Source organism: Chlorocebus sabaeus, chromosome 13 (genome assembly GCF_047675955.1).
Source record: "Chlorocebus sabaeus isolate Y175 chromosome 13, mChlSab1.0.hap1, whole genome shotgun sequence".
Lineage (NCBI taxonomy): Eukaryota > Metazoa > Chordata > Mammalia > Primates > Cercopithecidae > Chlorocebus > Chlorocebus sabaeus.
In genome coordinates this window covers 53,406,683-53,431,901 of record NC_132916.1, presented here as the reverse complement: position 1 = coordinate 53,431,901, position 25,219 = coordinate 53,406,683, and the positions used below count along the sequence as shown (strand labels likewise).

At 36.4% G+C, this 25,219-nt stretch overlaps 1 protein-coding gene across 2 annotated transcripts in view; it reads right to left on the bottom strand.

The window, feature by feature from the left end:
- Positions 1-25,219, bottom strand: part of LAMA2 (laminin subunit alpha 2) — a 621,494-nt gene that overhangs the window by 446,140 nt on the left and 150,135 nt on the right. For both annotated transcript variants that reach the window (XM_073022454.1, XM_073022455.1), the window contains exons 2-3: positions 14,420-14,590; positions 4,969-5,081 (exon numbers count right to left, since the gene is read on the bottom strand). In XM_073022454.1, the coding sequence (XP_072878555.1) occupies positions 4,969-5,081; positions 14,420-14,590 (284 nt within the window). The remainder of the gene's footprint in view (positions 1-4,968; positions 5,082-14,419; positions 14,591-25,219) is intronic.

The window sequence follows — 25,219 nt, the reverse complement described above, 5'->3', positions numbered from 1 at the left end:
GGAGGATTTTGAGAAGGATTGGTATTAGTTCCTTAAATGTTTGGTAGAATTCAGCAGTAAAACCATCAGGTTCTGAACTTTTCTTTGATGGGGTATTTCTTATTACCAATTCAATCTCGTTACTCTTGGTCTGCTCATATTATCTATTTCTTCATGATTCAGTGTTGGTAGGCTATGTGTCTAGGAATTTGTCCATTTTTTTCTAGGTTATCCAGTTTGTTGGCATATAATTGTTGAGAGTAGTCACTTTTGATCCTTCATATTTCTGAAGTATCAGTAGTAATGTCTCCTCTTTCAATTCTGATCTTATTTGAGTTTCTCTCTTTTTATCTTAGTAAGTTTAGCTAAAGTTTTGTCAATTTGGCTTATCTTTTCCAAAACCCAAGTGACAGTTTTGCTAATCTCTTCCATTGTTTCCCTAGTCTCTATTTCATTTATTTCTACCCAGACCTTTATTATTTCCTTCTTTCTGCTACTTCTAGGCCTAGGTTTCTTGAAGTGTAACCTTAGGTTGTTAATTTCAGATCTTTCTTCTTTTTGATATAGGCATTTATTATTATAGACTTTCTTCTTAGACCTGCTTTTGCTTCTTCTCATCAGTGTTAGTGTGTCCATTCTCATTTGACTCAAGTTATTTTTAAATTTCTCGTTTAATTTTTTCTTAATCCATTGGTTGTTTGGGAGTATGTTGCTCAATTTCCATGTAATTGTGAATTTTCCAAAATTCCCTCCTTGTACAACACATCCTTTAATCAGTAATCAAGAATCAGTAAGAAGAGCATGAAGAAAGAATTTGATATGAAAGAATAATGACCTTCCTTCAAGACTGAAAATTGGATCACCTTTAATATGTTTAAATGATTGTTAAAACTTGAATATATAAAGTATCGCCATGAATTTTATGTTTTATTATTGCAGAAATGTTTAACCTTTACATTAATGATTCTAGGCTTTAGAAAAAAATCATTTTATACTATTCACATGGATTCTAAAAGTATAGTAATATTTTCATAGAAATACTAGTTTATCCTCCTCCTAAAACGTAACTTCCTGTTAAATCTGTTAACCCATCTCACCAAATTTTTCTCTGCAAGGTCAGTGAATAAAATATGTAGGTTAAGAATATGTGGCATGTGATCTCTGTAGTTGTAAGATAATCTTGTTTGATAAATGCATTCTTAGTTTTGAGAGATACACCAGGAAGAGAAGTGAATTGTTTATGGAGGAGAAGAAGACTCATAGTTAAGACATGAACTTAACTAATTAATGGTATTCCTGGATTAGCCAGGAGTGAGTATGACCACAATATATGTTGGGAAAGTCTACTGAAAAGCTGCTCGCCTGTTTTACCCCATCTGCCAATCAGCTTTCTTCTGAAACAAATCAAAGGGCATGATGGAGATAATGGCCAGATTTTAAAAGACATAAATAAAATCAGACATAATGACATATTCTGGTGAAATCTGGTAAGAAAAATACTAAAATAGAATGTTTTGGACATCTTATTAATATGAGTCCCTATTACTGTCTCTTTTAAATTGTTGTATATTTTTGTTCATGATTATATTGCATTTTTATATACACATCACTGGAACAGTTAAGCTTTTCTTTAAGTTCATGCTGACTCTAGGTCCTTTTAATAGCTGTAATTGTGAGATGGAATTTAGTTGCTATATTGCCATTATCATGATTTTAATTTTCTTGCCAAGATATTGTAATATTTATTCTGCTAATCTAGAAGTTGAGGCACAGCATGATTAAATCACTTGCTCAAAATATGCTATGAGTAAATAGAATTGAGAAGTTGATAATCCCTTAGTAATACGTATCTAAGAACAATCTACTTATAAAATAAGGAGCTACTTTCTTCCAAACACATTGCTGTTTTTTCTAGTGCTTATCTTGAATGTTAAAATGTACAACAACAACAACAACAAAACCCACTGTAATCTATGGTGATTTAATCAAATAAATGCAATAGTTTTCTGTTATGTTTCAGATACTAATTTATAAAAATGTGTCACAGAGGAGCCAAGCATTCATCAACAATACTGGCACTTGTTGAAATTTATACACCTCAAAATAAGAAGAAAAGCTAATAAATGGTCAAGACTCTTGCTGAATCAATGACAAACAAACATTTAGTGATATTTACCTATTCATTATAACTTTACTGCCCTTTACTCCCAGTTGGATAATAGTTCATCTTATTTCGAATAACCTATTAATCTTTCATGCTGTAGGTAGAAAAGACAGAAGCTTTGCCATTTTAGAGGCACACTAGAATATACTAGAAAATGAGAGTTCTAGTCCCCTGCTTTATAACAAAACAGGTTGTTGGCTATATTATCCCATAGAAGCCAGGAGAAGATAGTGCAATATTTTTTGAACCTGAACTATATTTGGAGCACTTGAAAGTATCTAATAAAAATTATCCTGAGCTCCCTAGGATTATGTCTTCAGATTCCCCTTACAAAAGACTAGTGTACTTTGGGTCTGGATCCAGACTATTCATGTTGTCCCAGCCCTACCCATAATAAGCTTTAGAAAGAAGGCCAAGTCACTGAACTTTTCTAAAGCACAGTGTTCTTCAACTATGCAATAGGAATATTAATATTAGCTGGCTTATTCAGGATTATTGTGTGGAGTTACATAATAAGAATGTCCACATTTTCTCTGTTGCCAATGCAGTACAATATACCATCCGTAGCTGACTAAGTATTATAAACATGTCTCACAGCTTGTTATTCCAAAGCTTGAGGCCAAATGAGAAGTCTGAAGCTCTTTCTTGTCTGAGAAGCTCCATCACCAAACTTGATTACAAAAACTGTTTAACTTTTCACATCATTAAATAACTGACTAAATTAAAATCTTGAGTCAAGTAGAAATAAGAGTTTATTACATTTTATAGATTACTTGAATTCCCCTTCTTTTACACACACAGTAGGTTGATTTTCAGGAAATAGAAAGCTGGAATAAATAAGGATATGGATGGACACCATCCTGGAATATGGGAGAATTTGAACACATATCCTCTGTACCAATTCCACTTGCTGTATTTCAGACTTTGGAGTCCAGTAGACCTGGGTTATATACAGATTTCTGGCACTTTGTTATGATGAATGAAGCATAAAATATGTCTTGCCATATTCACTCATCTTACCTCCATTAAACTAAATTGGAGGAAGAGAAAACAGAAAGACAAATCCACATAATTTTTAAGACACTGTGTGGGAATGGATGAGTGAGTATGCAAAGCAAATTTAGGAAAACATCAATGACATCACTGAAAAATAGGCTTTCAGGTAAACTCTTTGACTTGCTGAATTGATAAAAATAGGCAAGTTAGATAGAAATGGTTTAGTAAAAACTTGTGGTTGCACCATACAGTTGTAAATTAGGAGGGGAAAAATGCTGCCATGTTTGATAACAGGGAAATAATATTGCTGTTGAGCTCAAAGAGTAGTATAAGTGATTTGTGCAAATTATATTAAAAATTGACTCCATTGTTCTACGTGCAATCTAAAAGAATAAATGGAAAGTAAACCAGAACAATAAAGCATCACTATCTATGGACTGCCTGTCCCAGGAGATGACCTCAGTCAATGCACAGCAGACTCACTCTTGATTGGGAGACTAGACTTTCAATGATCACATGAAGGGGGAGAACTCCTGTGACCAATAAAGGACCAAGTTGTCTTTATCACAAGTGGTATGCAGTCCATTTTAAGGCTAAAATCCCCAGGGGATTCATACACAGGATTAATTTTCCTAAAGCATGATTGATCAGTGTGGTCGCTTGCCCTGGTATTCTCTGATAGTGTTCTGAGACTTCCTGAGAAATATTATTAACTCAGGACTGACATTCAGCTGCTGTATACTAGTGAGGGTAGAAATAAGTCCATGCCAGTTGGTGATTTAAGCTGCAGCACTGAGCCCCTGCTGCCACCAGTTCCTCATATCCCGAAGAGTCCCATATGGGTGGAAGGCAGGTCTACCGTGTAACCCGCCAGTTTGTTTGCTCCAGCCAGCTTTTTGTGGCTCTTGAATATATGCAGCCCTCACCAAAATGAACCTAGACACTGGAGGAGGGAGACTGTACTCATGCTGGTGGCAAATGGCCTTCATTAGGAAAATGTCTTGTGCTGATCTAGCCCACTGGCTGGGGCTTCCCCACACACTGACAACTTATAAAAACCGTGACCTTTACAGTGTATGGTGTCTGTCATTAACTATCCTGACCATCACCCCTGCACATTATTTAGGAATACAAATAGGATGGAATGTGGCATTTGTCCACTTTCCATCCTAATTGCAAGCCTAAATAATTTGAGGTACTGGTGATTCCTGATTAATAACTTCAGCCTGACCTGAATATTGTGAAGAGAAGGAAGAAAGAAATTAAGCATAGAAGGCACCCAGGCCTATGCAAGACAAACTTGAACAACTTCCGGCATCAATTTTGTATAACTACAAGGCTTGTTACCTCATTTAGTCACCCAAGTTTAATTTGAAATCAACTGTCACAGCTTTCTCAACTCTCAGTAATGAGAGGCAATTTGCTCAAGAGCCTTGTTATCCAAGAACCTTCAAGTGCACACACCATCAGCACAGTGGGAGCACTGTATTATTTTAAAAGTTAAAAATGATACTATTATATTTTTGTTAGGTAAAATTTTATTGATCCTTATTTTCATCATTAAGTCCAGCTAGCTAAAACAGAGTCAGCTCCTAATTCATTTCTAAGCTCTTCACATGCTTCCATTTGAGTTGTGCTTTAGAATTAAATGCCAAATACCTTTAAAAAACAATATGCCATATGAATAGGACCCTTTGTTCATCTTATCAAGAAAACAATGGAGAGTGATAAGAAAGAGTATCCTTTCACTCACAAACCACTAACTGAACAAACAGCAAATGTAAAATGCAGTTTCAAAAGTGGAAATGACAAAAAAAGAGGAACTATACCTGCTGTAAATCCAGTGTAATTGTCACGTAATGGTATTCGATTCCATTCTTAATACTGGGACTCTGCCACCAAGTGTTCTTTCCATCAATAGCATTTGTAATCGGGTGTCTCTCTATTGAGTTAGCAGCATGAAAGGAGGAAGAAAAGATCATATAACAATTTATAGCTTTTTCTTTAAAGTAAAAAATAATAATAATAAAACTGTTAAAACAATCATCATGTGAATATAAACATGAAAATAATACAAAAAGAGAGTAATTCAGATTTTCAACAGAATTTCTTCAATGACAGCTGTCTCATAGCACCATACAAGGTAGCAGGAAATGTTTAAATGCTTAGGCTGCAGGGGAATGAGCTGGTCAGCACTCTGGCCGTCAACCAAAATGCGCAACTTTAAAAGGTAACTACAGAAATTAAGTGTAAAGATATAATATTGAAATCTAATTGACCTGTCAATCATTCAAAAAAGCAACAACTAACTCTTGAGACAGCTCTAGTATGCCATCAACTTTGTTAACAGAAACATAAAATCCTGACTTGTGGTTGAAAGATACTTGAACACTTGCCCTTCTGACACATTCATTATTATCAAGACTTGAGGAGTCCAATATGTATCTGGTTTTAATATAAAACGCTGTTAAATTCATTCTATGAGATATTGAGGCTCAGAAACCAATACCCGAAAATATAGCATCCTGGTATGCTGATTATTTTAAATTAAAGGTCCTTGGAGACCACCAAATGCTGAAATAAGTTTTACTCTGAAACTCCCTTATCTACTTACAGTCCAATCCCACCAAGAAAAAAAGTTTCCTCTGGCCCTTTTGTTAAGTTTTCATTAATTTAACTCATTTCACATGAAGAGGGACTGAAGTTTGTCAACACACCTGAACAAACTTTTGTTACAAACCACTGTCTGCTCTGTGGGCCCAACAGACTTTGTCCCAGGCCGTTGTATGTTCTTGAATTCCCCTAAAAATCATTTACTATTTGCCAAACTGCCATTATTTTCCCCATCTCCCCTCCCCTGTGAAGAAGGGTATATCTACATCTATGCCCCCATGGGGTTATTGGGTAATCATCCTCCTGTGATTATTCCATGCTATGCATTTTAAAATACACTTTGTATGCCTTTCACCTATCAGGCTAACTTTTTTCGGTTGATTTTTCAGCAAACCTTCAGAGGGCAAAAGGGAAGTTCTCCCTTGGCCCTTACAGAAGCTTTTTGCAGCCAGTCTTTAAGTTGCCAATTTTCTACCGCTATTTAATAAAATGAACGATAACCCAAACCTCACATCTGGCATTTGTCTGTTGCCATCATCACTAACTCTAGTGGAGGAATCTTCACAATAATGGCAAGGAAGGAGACAATGGCACATGAAACTCCATCCTATCAAAAAACCACAGATCTTCCCTTACTTTCACGCCAGACATATGAGAACAGGACCAATTGTGAAAATCAAAAGAGATATTTGAAAAAGAAAATAGGAGGGGTGGCAACCCCACAGACCTGTGATCTTTGCTGCAGCTGCCTTCCTTCTTAAAACCCTCAAAGCTCAGTTTCTCATCTCCTCCCGTTTTAGCTCCCATGTCTCACAACAGCAGCCACTACTCCTGGGTTGCCAAGCACTCATTGCATTTTGGTTCCCAGTCATTGGTTCTTGTCTAAAATCTTTGCTTCTCATTTTCCAAGTAATATAAGGTCTTTTTCTTTCTCCCTCTCTAAACAGGCCTTGCTCACGTGTGGGTGAAGATGGCAGGAGTGGAGGTTGTTGGTGATCCTGGTTCTATTCCCAAGGCTACAGTAAGGGCACTTAAGTTCCTCACATCTCACTGGAAAGTCAGCACATTTGCCCATAGAAATGTAAACAAAGTGGAGGTGAGCTTCCCTGTACTCCTGTGTTTATTATAGATTAAGGATGCTTTGGGGTGTCAGTCTTGAGAATTTCATAAAACTAATTATCTGGGAAGATGTTTCAAATGAGTGGCTTATGAATGACCTTTTAGATTAGAACACAATCCTTTTTAAATTGGAAGGAATACCTCACATAATGAACAAATCACATCGCTATGAGGAACAAACATGGACTCTCAATTTTCCTATCTAATATTGCAATCTAGCCATGTATTCTAATAATAATGGTGATGAAAGAGAGGGGGACCATGAGGTGCCAGCACACGGGTAGCTAGATATTCCTACTGGCTCCACCACTTAGTACATAATTGACCACAGAAAAATCACTTCAACACTATGTGTCATCTCTGATCTAGGAATAACAAAATTCTGCTCACAGCAGTGGTTTCCAGACTCATAATTTTCAGAAAAAAAAAAAAAAGTGAAGTTAAAAATAAATGTATGACAGATTTGTGAATTTGATATAGGAATTCTAGCTTTTAGTTTTTCCAAGTAATAATAACCTCCAATATACTTCTATCATTTAATAAAGCATCATTATTATTTCATGAAACAAAGGGCATTTAAAAACCATCAACAGTTTTTAAAAACCGTAAGATCAAAATGGAGGACAATTATTTAAATTGTATCCTTTCTATTTTTATGAAAAATGTGGCAAGTTGTTCTCATTTTCTTACTTTGCCACGGACCAGTGAAAACATCTTGGATGTGAACCCTTTTTTCACAGAGTTACTGATGAACAGTATAACTATGAACATTCTAACCATTATTATGCATATATATAAAATAAATGATATATCTGTTCAAAATGTACACTGTTCTAAATCTTAATAAGAGACAAGTTGCACTTGGTAAAACATTTGAAAAAACAATAAAAATAAAGCAAAACTAAGTCCTCAATCCAATAGGAATCTGATAGAAAGTAAAATCATCTTTAAAAGAAAAATTTTATTAAAAGCTGAATATTGGCTAGGTGCAGTGCCTCACGCCTGTAATCCCAGCACTTTGGGAGGCTGAGGTGGGCAGGTCACCTGACGTCAGGAGTTCAAGACCAGCCTGGTCAACACAGTGAAATCCCAACCTTAAAAAAAAAAATTAGCACAGGCGTGGTGGCAGGCGCCTGTATTCCCAGCTACTTGGGAGGCTGAAACAGGAAAATCACTTGAACCCGGGAGGTAGAGATTGTAGTGAGATGAGATCACGCCATTGCACTCCAGCCTGGGTGACAGAGTGAGACTCCACTTAAAAATAAAAAAGCTGAATATTCACTAAATTTGGCATTTTCAGATTTGTGAAGATTTGTATTATATATTAGTTTATAATTGATATATAATAAACTGCCATAATATTTACTGAAAACATACAGGCTATGTTTTGAGCTATTTATGGTATGATAGTCCTATTCCAGATATGGATATTCATATTGCAAATCTTAATATGACTGGACAGGACAGGGCAAAAATATTCCACTGTTATTAGTAAATTTTTAAATTCAACTTAACAGCTGGCTGGACTTTATTTTCCACCAAATCATCATGTTAGCAGTCCACAGAGATGAGGCTTCCTGTCTCATTAATGAAAAGCAAAATTTCTGAATATATTTAAATGTTAGCGTTAGTTAAATTGTTCTTTTGAAGCTAGGGAAGATGTCAGGTCTCTATGATGACAGCAAATACCAGAAGCATAACTAAATACCAAACAAATGACCCTGGTGACATAAGGGGGTGCTGAAATTGGCATATTGGGAATGCAAACCATAAATGAAATATTGTTGGTACTGCCTCTGAAGAAAAATAAATATCACAGAAAACATTTCCCAAACATCCGTCTAAATTTTTTTTACAGATTGTGGGTTTAATACATGATAGAAAAACACACATGTACAACCCCATTTCTAAATCAAATTCATGGCTCTTAGGTAATTGTGAGAGAAGTTGTCTAATTGGAAATTTTGATATCTGCCACCTCAGGTCAAATTGATAAGAGAATTAGTCACAAAAAGGAGGACTGGGAGATGAATCAACAATTAACCATAATCCCTATTATGAAAGTTTAATCATAATTAATTTGCAAATACTGATGAATTGTTGGCATAGTTCCCTTATTTAAAAGGAGATAGAAATGTATAACATCCTCAACAAGGATAAATATGCAAGTCAATCCAAGGGCTAACTGCATCTGAAAACTGGATAGGGAATCATTGATGAAGTAAACCTTTCAAACTGCTAGTTTTTAATTGGGAAGCAAAGTCTATTAACAGTCAGAAAGTTCAAGGTTCGTTTTCTTTGCAGGGTAATTCACTGCGGACCTTCCATATTTATTCTCAGAGTTCACTGAATTTGTGGAATTTTATCACCTGTTGATCCAACTTTTATTAACATATATTCATGCAGTTGATTGCTAGATTTTTATTCTTGTGGGGTTTTATTCTTTCTAAATTTCTAGTACTAAAGCATAATCTGGAAATGTGGAATGAATCTGGTCATTTAAAAATAATCATGCAGGCCGGGCATGGTGACTCACGCCTGTAATCCTAGCACTTTGGGAGGCCAAGGCAGGCAGATCACATGAGGTCGGGAGTTCAAGACCAGCCTGGCCAACATGGTGAAACCCCATCTCTACTAAAAATACAAAAAAATTAGCCAAATGCGGTGGCATACATGCCTGTAGTCCCAGCTACTCAGGAGGCTGAGGCTTGAGAATGACTTGAACCTAGGAGGTGGAGGTTGCAGTGAGCTGAGATCGCACCACTGCGCTCCAGCCTGGGCAACAGAGTGAGAGACTCCATCTCAAATAATAACAATAATAATAACAATAATAGTAATAATAATAAAGTAAATCCAGACTGTGATGGGTTTAAAAAACACTACAGGTAATCTTGCTTTACTGAAATCATGTATTCATTTTTGGTTTCAGTGTGAAAACATGGATAGTATTGGCTGAATATATATATCTTCCATGAGATAAAAGATACTCTGAATGTAGAACTTTCAAGAGGGTGAGAGACAGAATAGCTCTTGGACTCAATTTAACAAATGCATCTCATCCATTTTTCCAACCAAGAATAAAAATAATTGAGTGGAGATCCCAATTATTTTCTACCCCAATCTTTGTATCATTCCTCCATCCCATTTTTATGATTGGATACATTTTCTTATTTCTTGCCTTTCTGGTGTAAATATTATATACACATATGTATATATTATTTTATATATAATATACTTATATATGTACATATACTATTTATATAAATTTATTTAATATAATTATATAAGTATATTATATAACACATCATATATTTCATGTCAAATTAAATATTTAATAAATATATTTATATACCTGCGTACATATACACACATTTATGGTTTTACATATTTTATCTCTCTAATCCTCCCTGTCTGCACAGCCCATCCTAGACACACATCTACACACTCGCACCTCCTCCCCACAACTCCGTTCATGCCCCTGGGCTTTCTCACATTCTCCACGAAATTTTCAAGGCCACCAGTCCCTGAACCAATGGTGGTTTCCCTCCATCAGACTTTACGTCTTGCCTAATGAACCTGAAACTAATAATCCATCAATTCATTTACTTTCTGGCCTTTTCTTCAATTTTCTTGCCATCTTCTCCTTCCATTCTACTTTCCCTGTATTGCTCCAAGAGTATCAGTCCACACGTTCGATTCTTTATTTTACTCCATATGGAATTGCCACTTTATTCCGATTATGGCTCAGTGATCCCCTCCTATTCCCCTGAGAGGCTCATAATCTAAATGTTTGCTTCTTTCCTCAGCAGGTAACCCAGATTTACATCTTAATGAAGAAATCAAGATCATCAAATAAGAAATTTCTCCCAATACTTTCTGCTGTGTGCTGCTATTCATTCTTCCTTCTTTCTTATTTGGTGAGGTAAAAGTATGTATCTTATAATATAAGGTTTTTTACTATTCTTAAGGACCCATATGTTTTTACTTCTAGAGAGATATCATCCCCACTACTACTTGGTCTTCAACTTCCCTGCCCTTCCTCCTAAGCATCTAAACCAGCTCAAATGTCTGTTATCTTTGAAAATCTTTGCAACTCCACAACCTCCTCTGTCCTTCATTCTCTTTCACATCAAGGATACTTGAGAGAATATTTCTATATTCCCCTCTTCTTCATCATTCATTTATTACCTCTTAAGTGTGCCTCTTGCCACCATAAATCTGCTGAGTACTTTAGAAAGGTGATCAATGGATGGCCATGTTGTCAAAAGCAAGGGAAACCTATTTCATGCTTTTCTTACTCAATTATCTTGGAAGCATTTAAAACTGTTACTTTTTCTTCCTGAATATTCTTTCCTTCATCACATACCTAATGCCTCATTTTCCTGATTTTTTTCCTTGAAATCTGTTTCCCTTTATTGCCTTGCTTGACTCCATTTACCTGAACTCCCTTGGCTTTTACATAAAAGCAAAGGGCTCTGACATAGATCCTTTCCTCTGACATTCTATACAAGAGCTAGCAAACACATGGGTATACAATGATACTCCCCACTCCTACACACATACCATAACAACTTACATCCCAGAAATTCACCAGAGTCGGCCAGGCACAGTGGCTCATGCCTGTAATCCCAGCACTTTGGGAGGCCGAGGCAGGTGGATCAACTGAGGTCCGGAGTTCAGGACCAGCCTAACCAACATGGAGAAACCTCATCTCTACTAAAAATACAAAATTAGCCGGGCATGATGGCGCATGCCTGTAATCCCAGCTTCTGAGGAGGCTGAGGCAGGAGAATCTCTTGAACCCGGGAGCCGGAGGTCGTGGTGAGCCGAGGTCGTGCCATTGCACTCCAGCCTGAGCAACAAGAGCAAAACTCTGTCTCAAAACAAAACAAAACCAAAAAAAAAATTAAAAAGAAGGAAATGAACCAGAATCATTAATAGGAAAGGTTTCTGGTGGTTGCCTTCTTTGGTGTCTTAATATGTTTTCTAATATTCCGTGATATATATGACCAGTAATTTTAATCACACGTCTCAATTGCTCAAATATAGTAATGTTTTCTGCATTCCTAAATTATATAATGAGGGAACTATGCATGGCTCTCTTTAACCAGCTCCAAGAAAAAAGGCACAATGCCTTTCACTTTTCTTTTTGGGATAAAAAATGTAAATTGTGAGAAAAAGCTCTCATACATTTTGTAATTAAAAAAAAAGAGCGATGAAACTACTTTGTGTGATACTCTAATGGTAGATATATATCATTATAAGTTTGTCCAAACCCATAAAATGTAGAACACCAAGAGTAAACCCTAATGCAGTCTATGAACTTGGTGATGCTGTTGTCAATGTAGGTTCATGGACTGTAACAAATGTAGCACCCTAGAGGGGGATATTGGTAATGGAGAAGTCCACACATGTTTTGGGGCGGGGGATATATGGGGAATTTCTGTACTTTTAATTTTGGTGTGAATCTCAAACTGCTCTAAAAATAAGGTCTATTAAAAAAGATAGAGAAGAGGCCGGGCGCGGTGGCTCACGCCTGTTATCCCAGCACTTTGGGAGGCCGAGGCGGGCAGATCACGAGGTCAGGAGATCGAGACCATCTTGGCTAACACGGTGAAACGCCGTCTCTACTAAAAATAAAAAATAAAAAAAAAAACTTAGCCGGGCGTGGTGGTGGGTGCCTGTAGTCCTAGCTGCTGGGGAGGCTGAGGCAGGAGAATGGTGTGAACCCAGGAGGCAGAGCTTGCAGTGAGCCCAGATCGCGCCACTGCCCTCCAGCCTGGGTGACAGAGCAAGACTTCGTCTCAAAAAAAAAAAAAAAAAAGAAGAAGAAGAAGAAATACTGAGTAAATTTTAAAATAATATAACTGTGAAGCTTTACTCACATCATAGTTCACCTCACTTGACATTAAGTATTCACTTTATTAACCTCCTTTCTCTCTCTTTCTACATATATATATATATATGTATCTACCTTTTTATATATTATATATAAAATAATATTAACAAAAAATATATCTATTGGGATGCTCAGGTGGGTGGATCACTTGAGGTCAGGAGTTTGAGATCAGCCTGGCCAACATGGCAAAATCCCATCTCTACTTAAAATACAAAAAAATAGCCAGGCGTGGTGTCACATGCCTGTAATCCTAGCTACTCAGGAGGCTGAGGCAGGAGAATCGCTTGAACCCAGGAGGTGGCGGTTGCAGTGAGCTGAGATCGCACCACTGCACTCCAGCCTGAGTCACAGAGTGAGACTCTGCCTCAAAAACAAAATAAAAACAAAATATATCTGTTTATTAAAAATAATATAAATAAAAATAATATAAATAAGATACATATTTACCTTTATGTAGATTACATATAAGTATATAGCCACCTTCTATATTATTTTATGCATATTTTATATATATATACACACACACACACACACACACACACACAGAGAGAGAGAGAGAGGTAAGGGAGGAGAAGAGAAGAAGGCATGTCAGAAAGATAGATACAGATAGAGATAGAGATATATAAAGATTTCTTAATCAGGAATCTTTAGATGACCTTAGCATCTACATGGAGCATTCATGTTCCTTTATCACCAAATTTACTTTTCTTTTGCCTCTATTTCCCCTCTAGGTCCTCTGAATCAGCGGTTATGTGTAATTTAACATTATGCTCCAATACAATGCATTGCTAATAGGAGGCGTTCAAAGGCCTATTAAATAAATACATCAATAAGTCTGAGGTATCATTGTGGTTCATAGAGGCCGGAAAGAGGGCTTCGCATGGTGCCTCTCCCTAAATCACCTCTCCTGTGCTGTTAAATGCCTTCATAATCCGGCTCCAGCCTTCTGCTCTAGTCTCATCTCTACTCTCTGCCCTTTGGCACTTTCAGTTCTAGTCATTCCTAACTACTTGTAGCTCCCTGAGTAATCAGGATTTTCTGTCTAATTCTGATTTCTCTTCCCGGCATGACTTTTCCTCTTCCCCTGCCTCACCTCTTTACCTGTTTATCTCATACCCTTGTTTATCTCATGTCCTTGGTTATCAGCTTGCACATCACTCCTTCTAGCAAGCCTTTACTTACACCAAGACTGATTTTGTGGCCATCCTCTCTATTCTGCAGAACCCTGTGCTCATTCTTTCCTTTGTACTTACCACACTATATATCAGTAGCTCAAAGACCATACCCTACCTTATTCCTCCTGGATCTCAGGTATAATACCTGGCACATAAGTTACCAATGAATGACGACAGCCTGAGTTAATAACCATGTCCTCAGAAACCACTCTGGTATCTGGAGTTAGTAAACCCAATGACTGCCCCAGGCCTTCAGCTGGCGAATCATCACCAATCACCGTACTTAGTACATAGAAGGAAGTCTGATAATGTTTGCTGAATGACAGAGAGGGGCCAGGAAGAAGCTCTTAGTGGAAAAAAGAATTCTAGGAATTCTTAGGATTACAAACCCTTGAATTTAATGCAACTTGGCCTCAACATCTCACAGTTATAGATCCTACCCACTGCCACACAAATACACACTAAAATACATACGGTTTGGATTGCTGCTGTTTTGATTGCAGATTCGACACTGGGGGTTTCTCACAGGCTGCCCAGGGACATGTTCCACCAATTTGCAGTACATTTCAGGTCCCTTTTCTCCACATGTTGCATTGGTTGTGATAAGAGCATTAGAAGCAAGATTCAGGACAGCAGGGAATAAACCTGAAAAAGACGGACAAATGAAGGTGAGTAGACCAGAAACAAAGTTATAATTTTGATGCATTTTAAAAGCAATTGAGATAAAATATTTTTCAGAGCATTAAAGTAACTCAACATGAGATAATTAATGATAAATACCTGACAATTCAGTATACTACATAAATACTATGTGTTATCAAAAGAATATTATTTTTCTTTCTGGGTCTTAAGTATGGATTTTAAGACTCTTTTTAATTTTTCATCTCTATTATTTAGCTAGAAAGAAGGTCCTGTTTCTAGGACACATTCTAAAAAACAAATCTTCTGTTGAAGTTATTGGTAAAAGATCTCACTAAGTCTTCCATCTTCCATTTCATATATTTTATATCTAGTATTAAGACATAATTGCATGTTGATGTTTCTTCACAACTATGCAAATATTTTTTATGGTCATTTCATGCTCCAATTATCCTTTGGTGTAAATAATTAGTAAAACTTCTTTATCCCCAGACTAGAGAAGATAGAGAATGTTTATTTTGGAAAACCATTTCTTACTGCTTTCCATGCTATCCAGCAATATTATAAAGCAGTATATTGCCAGAAACAAGCCATTATAGTAGTCCATGATCATACACCAGTAATTATGTCTTAGATAGAATAGAAGTTTTTGACTTTTGTAGATACAATCTCAGAGGTCCATGCAAGTGTAGGGCTAGGGAGATTTTTTTATTCCCTCTGAGAACCAAATTCAGTCTCTTTTCTTCCTGTAACTTAATGTCAATTGTGCTTCATACATGTCTAGCATTTGCATATTATAGACCCTTTTTCAATAACAGTATAGCAAAATCACTCATCAAAAGCCACTCTTTAACTGAAAAATCTGTTCTTGGAGAAGGTACATTTGAGATTACAGATAATTTGATTCTATTTATGGAGAAAACATGCTGATCATCTAGGTTGTTTCAGCTCTATATATGTGCCAAATAGGTCAATATCAATTCAACTTCTGATAGAAAGTCATTCCTCGCCGGGCATGGTGACTCATGCTTGTAATCCCAGCACTTTGGGAGGCTGAGGTGGGTGGATCACTTGAGGTCAGGAGTTCAAGACCAGCCTGGCCAACATGGTGAAACCCTGTCTCTACTAAAAGTACAAAAATTAGCAGGGCATGGTGGTGGGCTACTGTAATGTAATCCCAGCTACTCAGAAAGTTGAGGCAGGAGAACTGCTTGAGCCCCGGGGATGGAGGTTGCAGTGAGCTGAGATCACATCACTGCACTCCAGACTGGGAGACAGAGTAAGACTCTGTCAAGAAAAACAGAAAGAGAGAGAGAGAGAGAGAGAGAGAGAAGGAAGGGAGGAAGGGAGGGAAGGAAGGGAAGGAAGGGAGGAAGGAAGGAGGAAGGAAGGAAGGAAGGAAGGAAGGAAAGAAAGAAAGAGAAAAAGAAAGAAAGAAAGAAAGAAAAAAGAAAGAAAGAAAGAGAAATAACTTTCCCGACTAAATCTCATGACTTGATATTTTACTGAGATCCCTAGATCTTGAATTTGTGTTTTCTGCCTTATCCTCAAAGCTTGGCACATAGTAGGGACAGAGTAGACACTCAATGTATTTGTAAAATAAATGAATAATTAGATTATAAATATTGGACTCAAAAATGTTTGTCTGTATCATCTGCATATAATAATAATAATTATAATCATAATAGCCAGCATCGTTGAATGTTTGCAATGTGCCGGGCACTATTGTCAGACACTGTTCCTACATTATTTTTCTGCATGAACTGATTTGCTACACGAAACATCCACATGAGCTTCATACCACTATTATCTCTATTTTATTAAGAAGGCACAGAGGTGTTAAGTAACTCGCCCATGATTACAGCTAGCAAGTAGCAGAGCTATGATTTGAACCAAAGCAATCTGGCTCCAGAGTCTATCCTCTTAATCACTCCACTGAATGGCATCTACAATGTTGTATGAAACCAACATAGATCTAGTGCTACCTCGCGGACCTGGTTGGCCTTGGAATTGAAAGAAACAAAAAATTAAAAAAGAAAGTAAATTAGGAAAATTTTTATAATATTTGATTATTAGACTTGTATGTATTGATTATTATGAGTTCTTTAAAGATAATAGTACAGTAAAAATGGAAATTATAAATAGTTTAAATCTTTATGGTAATCACTGTAAAAAATTCCATAGGAAAATGAATTCAAAAGATCAAGTGACAGCTCAGTTCTTGTCTCAGTCATGCTTAAGATCTCCCGAAGAGATGCACACAAACAATCTCTTCTTTCTTTTCTCCCTACCCATACATACATCTTTAAAATCCCTTGATTCTGCTCCTCCAAGATAGTGCCCCCCAGCTCTCATTTGGCCTCCTGCCTTGTGTTTTTCTCCAGCTGAAAGTTGAGGTTCCCAATTTTTCCTGATTTGCCAATGGTACCTACTTTTTCACTTAATCACTATCTCATTTATTGTTCCTGATAAATTTATTCCCCCCCTCATCTCTGTGCTCTCTGGCCCCAACACAGTGAAACAGTCTGTCAATGTGATGTAAGGAAAGCTAATGTAATATTTGGTTACAGAAATATTAAACATTCATAAACTATTATTTATTTCATTAGAAAATGTAATGTTTTGCAAAAAGTAGAGTACCATATAAAAGTTTTTACCTTTTTTCTTTTTATCTTTTCCATGATAGAAGGCTTAGTGAAAACTGTCTAACAATTTTGTGAAGTTTATCAGGTTAACAATTTTGTGAAGTTTATCAGACCATCTAATTTAAAAATAATTAGATGGTCTCCACGCCGTTATCTATCTTAGACATTTTATTTTCTAGGTAAATAAATGATATATGATTAAATAAATAAAGTTTGTCTGTATATCTGTCTCTTTTGTCATTCATCACCATTTTGCATTTAACTGTACAACTATTCTTTCATCAAATATGTTTCGAGCACGTATCATGCCAGACAGTAAAGGATCTGAAAATAAAACTATTACTAAGATGGGCTTATCATGGGAAGTAATCTTGAGCTGAATTTTCAAGGAGAAATAGAAGTTTATCTGTTAGGGAAAATGAAGAAAGTAAAACCAAACATATCAGGCAGAGGGAATGGCATATGAGTATGGTCTCTATGCTGAAAGCTTATGTGAATGATGAGTGAGTCAGAGTACTTGAATCTGTAATTGTTCAACATACAAGATTATGTAATTTTCTGGATATAGATGCGGATATATATACAGATACAGATAGGTTACACACTGAATATACATAATGGTTGATATGGTTTGGCTGTGTCCCTACCCAAATCTCATCTTGAATTATAGCTTCCATAATCCCCATGTGTTGTGGGAGGGACACGATGGGAGATATTTGAATCATGGGGGCAGGGTTTTCTCATGCTGTTCTCGTGCTAGTAAATAATTCTCATGATATCTGGCAATTTTATAAAGGGCCATGCCCCTGCACATGCTCTCTTGCCTGCCACCATGCAAGAAGACCTGCCTTTGCTACTTCTTTGCCTTCCACCATGATTGTGAGGCCTCCCCAGCCATGTGGAAATGTGAGTCTATTAAATCTATTTTTCTCTATAAATTCTCCAGTCTCGTGTATGTCTTTATTAGCAGCATGAGAATGAACTAATACAATGGTGCACTTACATATTAACATAAACCACTGCTTATTTGTCACTGTTAGTAATTTGTTTTAGTGGATTTTTCTCCAGTTCTTTAAAATTTAATTTACAGTATAGAAAAATAGGTAGTAAGAATGAAGAGACATGCTGGGAATCTATAAAATTATACTTCTCTTGCTGGCTTATATGATGAGTTTAAGTAGTCTAGCTCCATCTGCCCCCTTCAAAGACAGCCAGCGTACTTACACAAAAGTCATCACAGGCAGGTGCTAACATTTCTAAAACTTCACCAGCGCATTGTCAGTTTTTCTCTTGAATTTTTGCCTCCTCCCTCAGCACTGACTAGTTTTGACCCTGACCATGGCCTCAGTCCTGTTTTGCAGGTATGGGTAAGACTCCCCGTGCCCTGCTTTGGTGAGCCTTGAAAGACCTGATTGGAGCAGGTAAGACCTGTACTTTCCCAGGCCTGAGCAATCATGGGAGGAAGAGAACAGACCAGGGAAAAAGTATTTTCTTCATGTTGTATGTTCAGAAAATATAGAATTGGATTATATGCCAATTATCCCACATAATTAAATAATTAAAGAGAGCAAAATCATACAGCTACAAAGCAAATCAGAGTAGAAGAAACATTGATTCTGAAGCTATTCTATATTATTCATATTATTTAATTCCCATATAACCCATTGTATAAATTTTATTAATTCCACTTTATAAATGAAGGAAGTGCAGCTCAGAGAAGATAAACGATATGCACAAAGTTATGAATTAGTAAGACTGATAACTATGATTTCAAGAGAGCTCTTTAAAAAGCATACAAGACTTCTTGTCAGGGCCTAAAGTAAAACCAAAATCTGGTCCTTGGCAAAGCTTATTTAAATCTTTAATAAAATAAGTAACTTATCCCTCACCAATCCATCATTGCTTCATAGAGTTTTCTAACCATAAAACTAAAGATACTAATAAAATTCACATTTAGGATCTTTCAGTTCTTGTCTTTGATTTGTTTCTATTACAGTTGTTGATTATGTGCTCAAAAATTAACCTTTGCACAATTTAATTGCCTTGTTTTATGGTCAGGGAACAGTTGCTTTATGAAATTTCATCAGCTATTTTGCTGTTGATTTTTAAAAAGTTAAGCATATTGGTCAGTGAAGGTCTCCAGTTAGTTGCTAATGACCAGTTTGAAGAATGAATCAATATCTGAGCCTTTATTGAATCTTCAGCATGTCTTATTATAGATTGCAACCCATTTTCATTATATGTTAAATCTATTATGCAGTGCCTACTTATTCCCATTCAAAAGCACCAGGGCAATATTTATTTCCATATTCAATATGTGTTACTTGGTTAAGATTATGTAAACATTAGGAGTGTAAATGAACTATAAATAACTGATGAACCTTTAGAGAGTATTGACTTACAGCTTCTTAACTCAATTTAAGGTCCTGTAATGTTAATGACATAAAAGCCAGTGATCATTATCCATACAACTATGATTGACATTTTTTTTCTGCATAGCACTAGACTAAATTAGTTGGAGTTCTGGTTATAAGGAACAATGTCTGAACAAAAAAATCAAACAATATTCTGTTTATACTAAATATTTTATTAGAGATTAGACTATTCATATAATATATAGAATAATATATTCTGTTCTATAGCGTGTATATATATATATATATGTGGTAACAGAATATCTAGAAAAGGGCTAACTATATCATGTGAAAAATTGAAATTCTGCTACAATATGGCAAATATTTGAAAAAAATCACCCAATTTCCACTGTTTTTATTTGGATGTGTTTATACTGTATTTGCTTTCTCAAATAATGTAGTATGTTCATACATGTTGGCATGATTTTGATGATCTACATTCTCAAAATCCCACTTTTTGGTTTCAAATGGCAGAAGCATTTTAAATCTACTTATGGAGGTTCTACTTTTAATAATTGTGAAGTAGCTTTTATTGGAGCAAAGCTCCCATAGATAACAGCTATAAATCCTGTGTATATCCTATGTATATACACACACACATATATGTATATATATATATACACAGCAAACACCAGATACCTGGAGTGCACCCAAGAACAGGTAAGCCAGGAGGGCTATGAATACTTAGAAGGAAAAGGCACTGGATGGCTAAAACTCAGATAGAAACCCACAGTTTTACTGGCTTGAAGAACTAGTCAACAAAACTAAAAATAGCCACAGCAGCTGTAACGAGAGGGCCACAGAAAGGGAGCCTCAATCTGTGCATAAACTCTGTCCAAATTGCTCAATGATGCCATACCTACACATGCCCTAGGCAGATTCCAAGTAGCCCAACTAGGACTGAAAAACTGAACAGAGATTTTAGGTCCTGCACTCTACAGGAAAGTAAAAAGTTTGGTCCCAGTTAAGTTAACCAACTGATGCAACAACAAAAAAGAATGAGTGAGTGCTCTTCAGAGGAACATAACAAAACCCAGAGTTTCTACAATATACTATTGATGACATCCAGGTGGCAATTTAAAAAAATAAATAAATAAATAAAAAATAAAAAATAAAAAAACCCTAGACATATAAGGAAGCAATACAAAGTAACTCATACTTATGAGAAAAACCAAGCAATGGAGACTATACTGAGATCAACCAGATGTTGGAATAAGCAAACAAGCATCTTCAAGCAGCTTTTAAACTATACTCAAGGACACACACACATACACAAAATTATTGTACCAAAAAAGAAATAGTAACAACAAAAAATATTGAATATTTTTCAATTCAATATTGAATTCTGTAACTGAAAAATGTAACACAGTATCTAGAATTTAAAAAAATCCACTATATGTGATTAATAGAAAATTGGAGATGATAAAAGAAAGTATAAGTACACTTGAAGTCAATAGACTTTTTCCCTCTTAAATTCTTTTAAATGCATGTTAATATTTAAGGCAAAAATCACATCCTTGCCTATGTTTGTAAATAGAATATATATGACAACTATAATGAAGAAATGGTGGGTAAGAGATCACGGTAACTGGACCTATATATTGGCAAAGTTCTCATGTTTTAGATTAAATGGCATTATATTAAAGAGATTGACAACACCAAATATTAAAAAGTTTGTGGAAGAACTGAAAGTCTGCTGTATTGCTATTGGGAATGTAAATTAGCATAACCTTTTTAGAAAACAGGTAGTTTTTAATAAATACAAAAGCCCTTCACATTTTCTCCTGTTAGGTACATATCCAAGATAAACGACACTACATGTCCATAAAAAGACCTAAACAAAAATGTTCATAGAAGTTTTTATCATAATAGCCAAACCTGTAAACACCTTAGGTTTCCATGAAATGGGAGAAATGATACAAAAACTGTGGTGTATTTAAACAATGAAATACTATTCAACATAAAAATGGAACAAATTACTGATACACACAACAACGCTGATGACTCCAAAAAGGATTATGCCACATAATAGAAGTTTACACCAAAGAGTGGATACTCTATTATTCATTTATATGATCTTTTTAAACATACCTAATCTTTTGGGAAAATAAAATAAGAAAAATGGTTGCCTTTGGGGACTTGGGGGCAGAGTCTGACTGGGAAGGGGCATAAAGAAAATTTCTGGGATGATGATAATATTCTTGGTAGCAGTTTGTATTATAATGGTGTATGTATTTGTTAATTAAATATTACATTCAGTGAGTGAATGTTACACTGGGTGATAATTTATGCATTTCAATGTAGATAAATTTGAGCTTGAAAAGAAATATAGCAGTATTTAACTCCAGTTAACGATATTCATGATCATGTGTATAGGAATGAGGTTTGCAGTATATTAAAAGATAAAATGGATTTATGGGTAGATATGCTCAGATGGATAGATGTGTGATAAAGCAAATATAGCCACATGTTAATTTATCATTATTATTATTATTATTATTATTATTATTGACATAGAGTCTTGCTCTGTCGCCCAGGCTGGAGTGCAGCTGTACGATCTCAACTCACTGCAACCTCCACCTCTCAGGTTCAAGTGATTCTCCTGCCTCAGCCTCCCGAGTAGCTGATATTGCAGGCACCTGCCACCACACCCAGCTATTTTTTGTATTTTTAGTAGAGACGGGGTTTTGCCCTATTGGCCTGACTTCAACTGATTCGCCTGTCTCAGACTCCTAAAGTGTTAGGATTACAGGCATGAGTCACCGCACCTGGCATTAACTATTATTATTTTTTGAGACAGGGTCTCATTCTGTTGCCCAGGCTGGAGTGGAATGGCATGATTATAATACTTCACTGTAACCTTGAACTCCCGGGCTCAAGCAATCCTCCTGCCTCAGCTTCCTGAGTAGCTATAACTACAGGCATGCAGCACTGTGCTGGGCTCACTTTTTTTTTTTTTTTTTTTTTTTTGGTAGAGACATGGTCTCACTATGTTGCCTGTGCTGGTCTCAAACTCCCGCCCTCAGGCAATTCTCCCACCTCAGCCTCCCTAATCACTGGGATTACAGGCATGAGCCACTATACTTGGCCTAATTTTAGAATCTATATTTCGAGTACGTAGTGTTTCACTGTATGATTCTTTCAACCTTACCATGTGCATGAAAATTTTCAAAATAAAATGTTGGTCAAAAAAAATCTATAGAAATATGACACAAATGTAAGATTTATCTCATTCATTGGATTTTATGTATTTTCAATATCAGTATCAATATAAAGTTAGATAGACATTTCTTAAATCAACTGTAGAAAAGGATGTTGGATACAGCAAAGGAAAACTATCTTTTCAACTTCCTTCAGAATCAGAGGAACTGAGCAAAAAGATAGTCCTGGAGGAACAAAATTGCTGAGTTTTTCCAAGAAACCTACAGGCCTGCAATCAGCAGGTGACTATTTCTCTTGTACAGTTTTCCAGTTCTTTAATCTCATATAAATGAAGAACTTGGACTTAGAATCATGTCTAATGCATAAGTGTTTTCTTTTGAAGCACTATACAAGTCAATGAGAAATTCACTGAACCATTAAGGGGTCTGCTGTGTGGCATAGGGAAGGCTACTTCCTTAGGCTTCAGGCAGGCAAAGTTCCTCTAGGTGATGAAGAAGAAGGATGTTGTCTGGTGGCAAGAAGAATTTAGTTCAAAGAAGCCTAGTTCAAACTTGAATTTTACAAATGAAGAAACAAATGCCCAGAATTTAAATGGCACAGCTGGTTTTCAAACACAGTTTCCAAGATTCCAAATGAGTGAAAATTTTATTGTTAAAGATCTACTGTGTTTCACTCTCTTTCCTACTCTAAACCAAAACATTTATCAACTCCTGCATCATTCCTGAGTCTTATGCCATCTAGTTCTACCTTCTATAAACACACTCATGGGCCAACTTTCATCACAGCTTTACAAGTTCTATGATATATTTCCAAATTTCTCAATTTTAAGAAAGTACTCCTCTTTGCAAGTGAAGCCTTGGTTTCCTCTGGCAGTGACACCACTTCTGCAGATCTCCTCAATGGATTCATAAAATCACTGGGGAAAAACAAGTAGCCTCCTTCTGCTTCCTGAAGGCCACTTACAAATCAGTTTCTTTCATTGTCACTCAATAGCTTCATTTCTTTTCATTTGTTTAATTTTTTTAAGACAGGATCTCACTCTGTTGCCCAGGCTGGAGTGCAGTGGCATGATCATGGCTCACTGAAGCCTCTACCTCCTAGGCTCAAGTGATCCTCTTGCCTGAGCATCCGAAGTAGCTAGAACTACAGGTGAAAGTCATCATATCCAACTAATTTCTATTTTTTAAAAAAATTATTGTAAAGATGGATCTTGCTCTGTTGCCCAAGTTGATCTCAAACTCCTGGCCTCAAGTGATCCTCCCACTTCCACCTTCCAAACTGTTGAGATTACAGGCATGAGCCATCATGCTTGCCCAATAACTTCTTTTCGAAAAGTCAAAATAATCCACCCTTTCCACATACTCATCTCCATTATTGGCTGACTTCATGAAGACTGTCCACAAAAATATTGGTACCTAATTCACAGTCATCTTTGTTCCTGAAATTTCTGTCATTCTTTCTAGGTAGATAAACATCAACCAGCATTAATAAAATGTGACTCCACAGAAACCAGAAAATGTTAAAAGATACTTTGTGAACAAGTATGTCTTACTTTTCCCCATTCTAAGATTTCTGCTTCCAGTTTAATTACTTTTTGTCTCTACCTCAAATTCAGCTACACACACCACTCCCCTACCACACACACATCAACGTTTATATTCAGATATCCTAACCTTACTTTACATTTATTATAGTAGCATCCTAACCCAGGGTCCCCAACCCCCAGGCTATGGACCAGTACCAGCCTGTGGCCTGTTAGGAACAGGGCCGCACAGCAGGAGGTGAGTGGCTGGCAAACAAGCATTACTATCTGAGCTCTGCCTCCTATCAAATAAACAACAGCATTAGACTCTCACAGGAGCATGAACTGTATTGTGAACTGTGCATGCGAGGAATCTAGGTTATGAGCTACTTAGAAGAATCTAGTGCCTGATGATCTGAGGTGGAACAGTTTCATCCTGAAACCATCTGCCCCTACCCCTGTCAATGGAAAAATTGTCTTCCACAAAAATGGTCCCTGGCGTCAAAAAGGTTGCGCACCACTGTCCTTCCCAGTCTTCCTGCATGACTCCACTCCCATTAATCTTCCCCATTGTTGAAATTATCTTCCCCAAAACTTACTTCCTTGTTTAAAGACTTTTCTGAGTTGCCTACCACCTGTAGTGTAGTAGACAAACTCTTTGGTGATCTCAGCATTTATAATCAGGCCCCCCCTTCTACCTGTCTGAACTCATCTGTTGCTATCCTCCTTCATGCCTTCTTATACATCTAGTGAACTGATATCTTCCTATTTACAAATATAGTAGGCATTTTGAAAATGCTTTGTGATGACATTATCTTGTCTCTTCAACAAAGAATATTCTCCTTTTTTGTTGCATGGTCATCTTTCATGACCTAGCTCAAATATTCCCTGC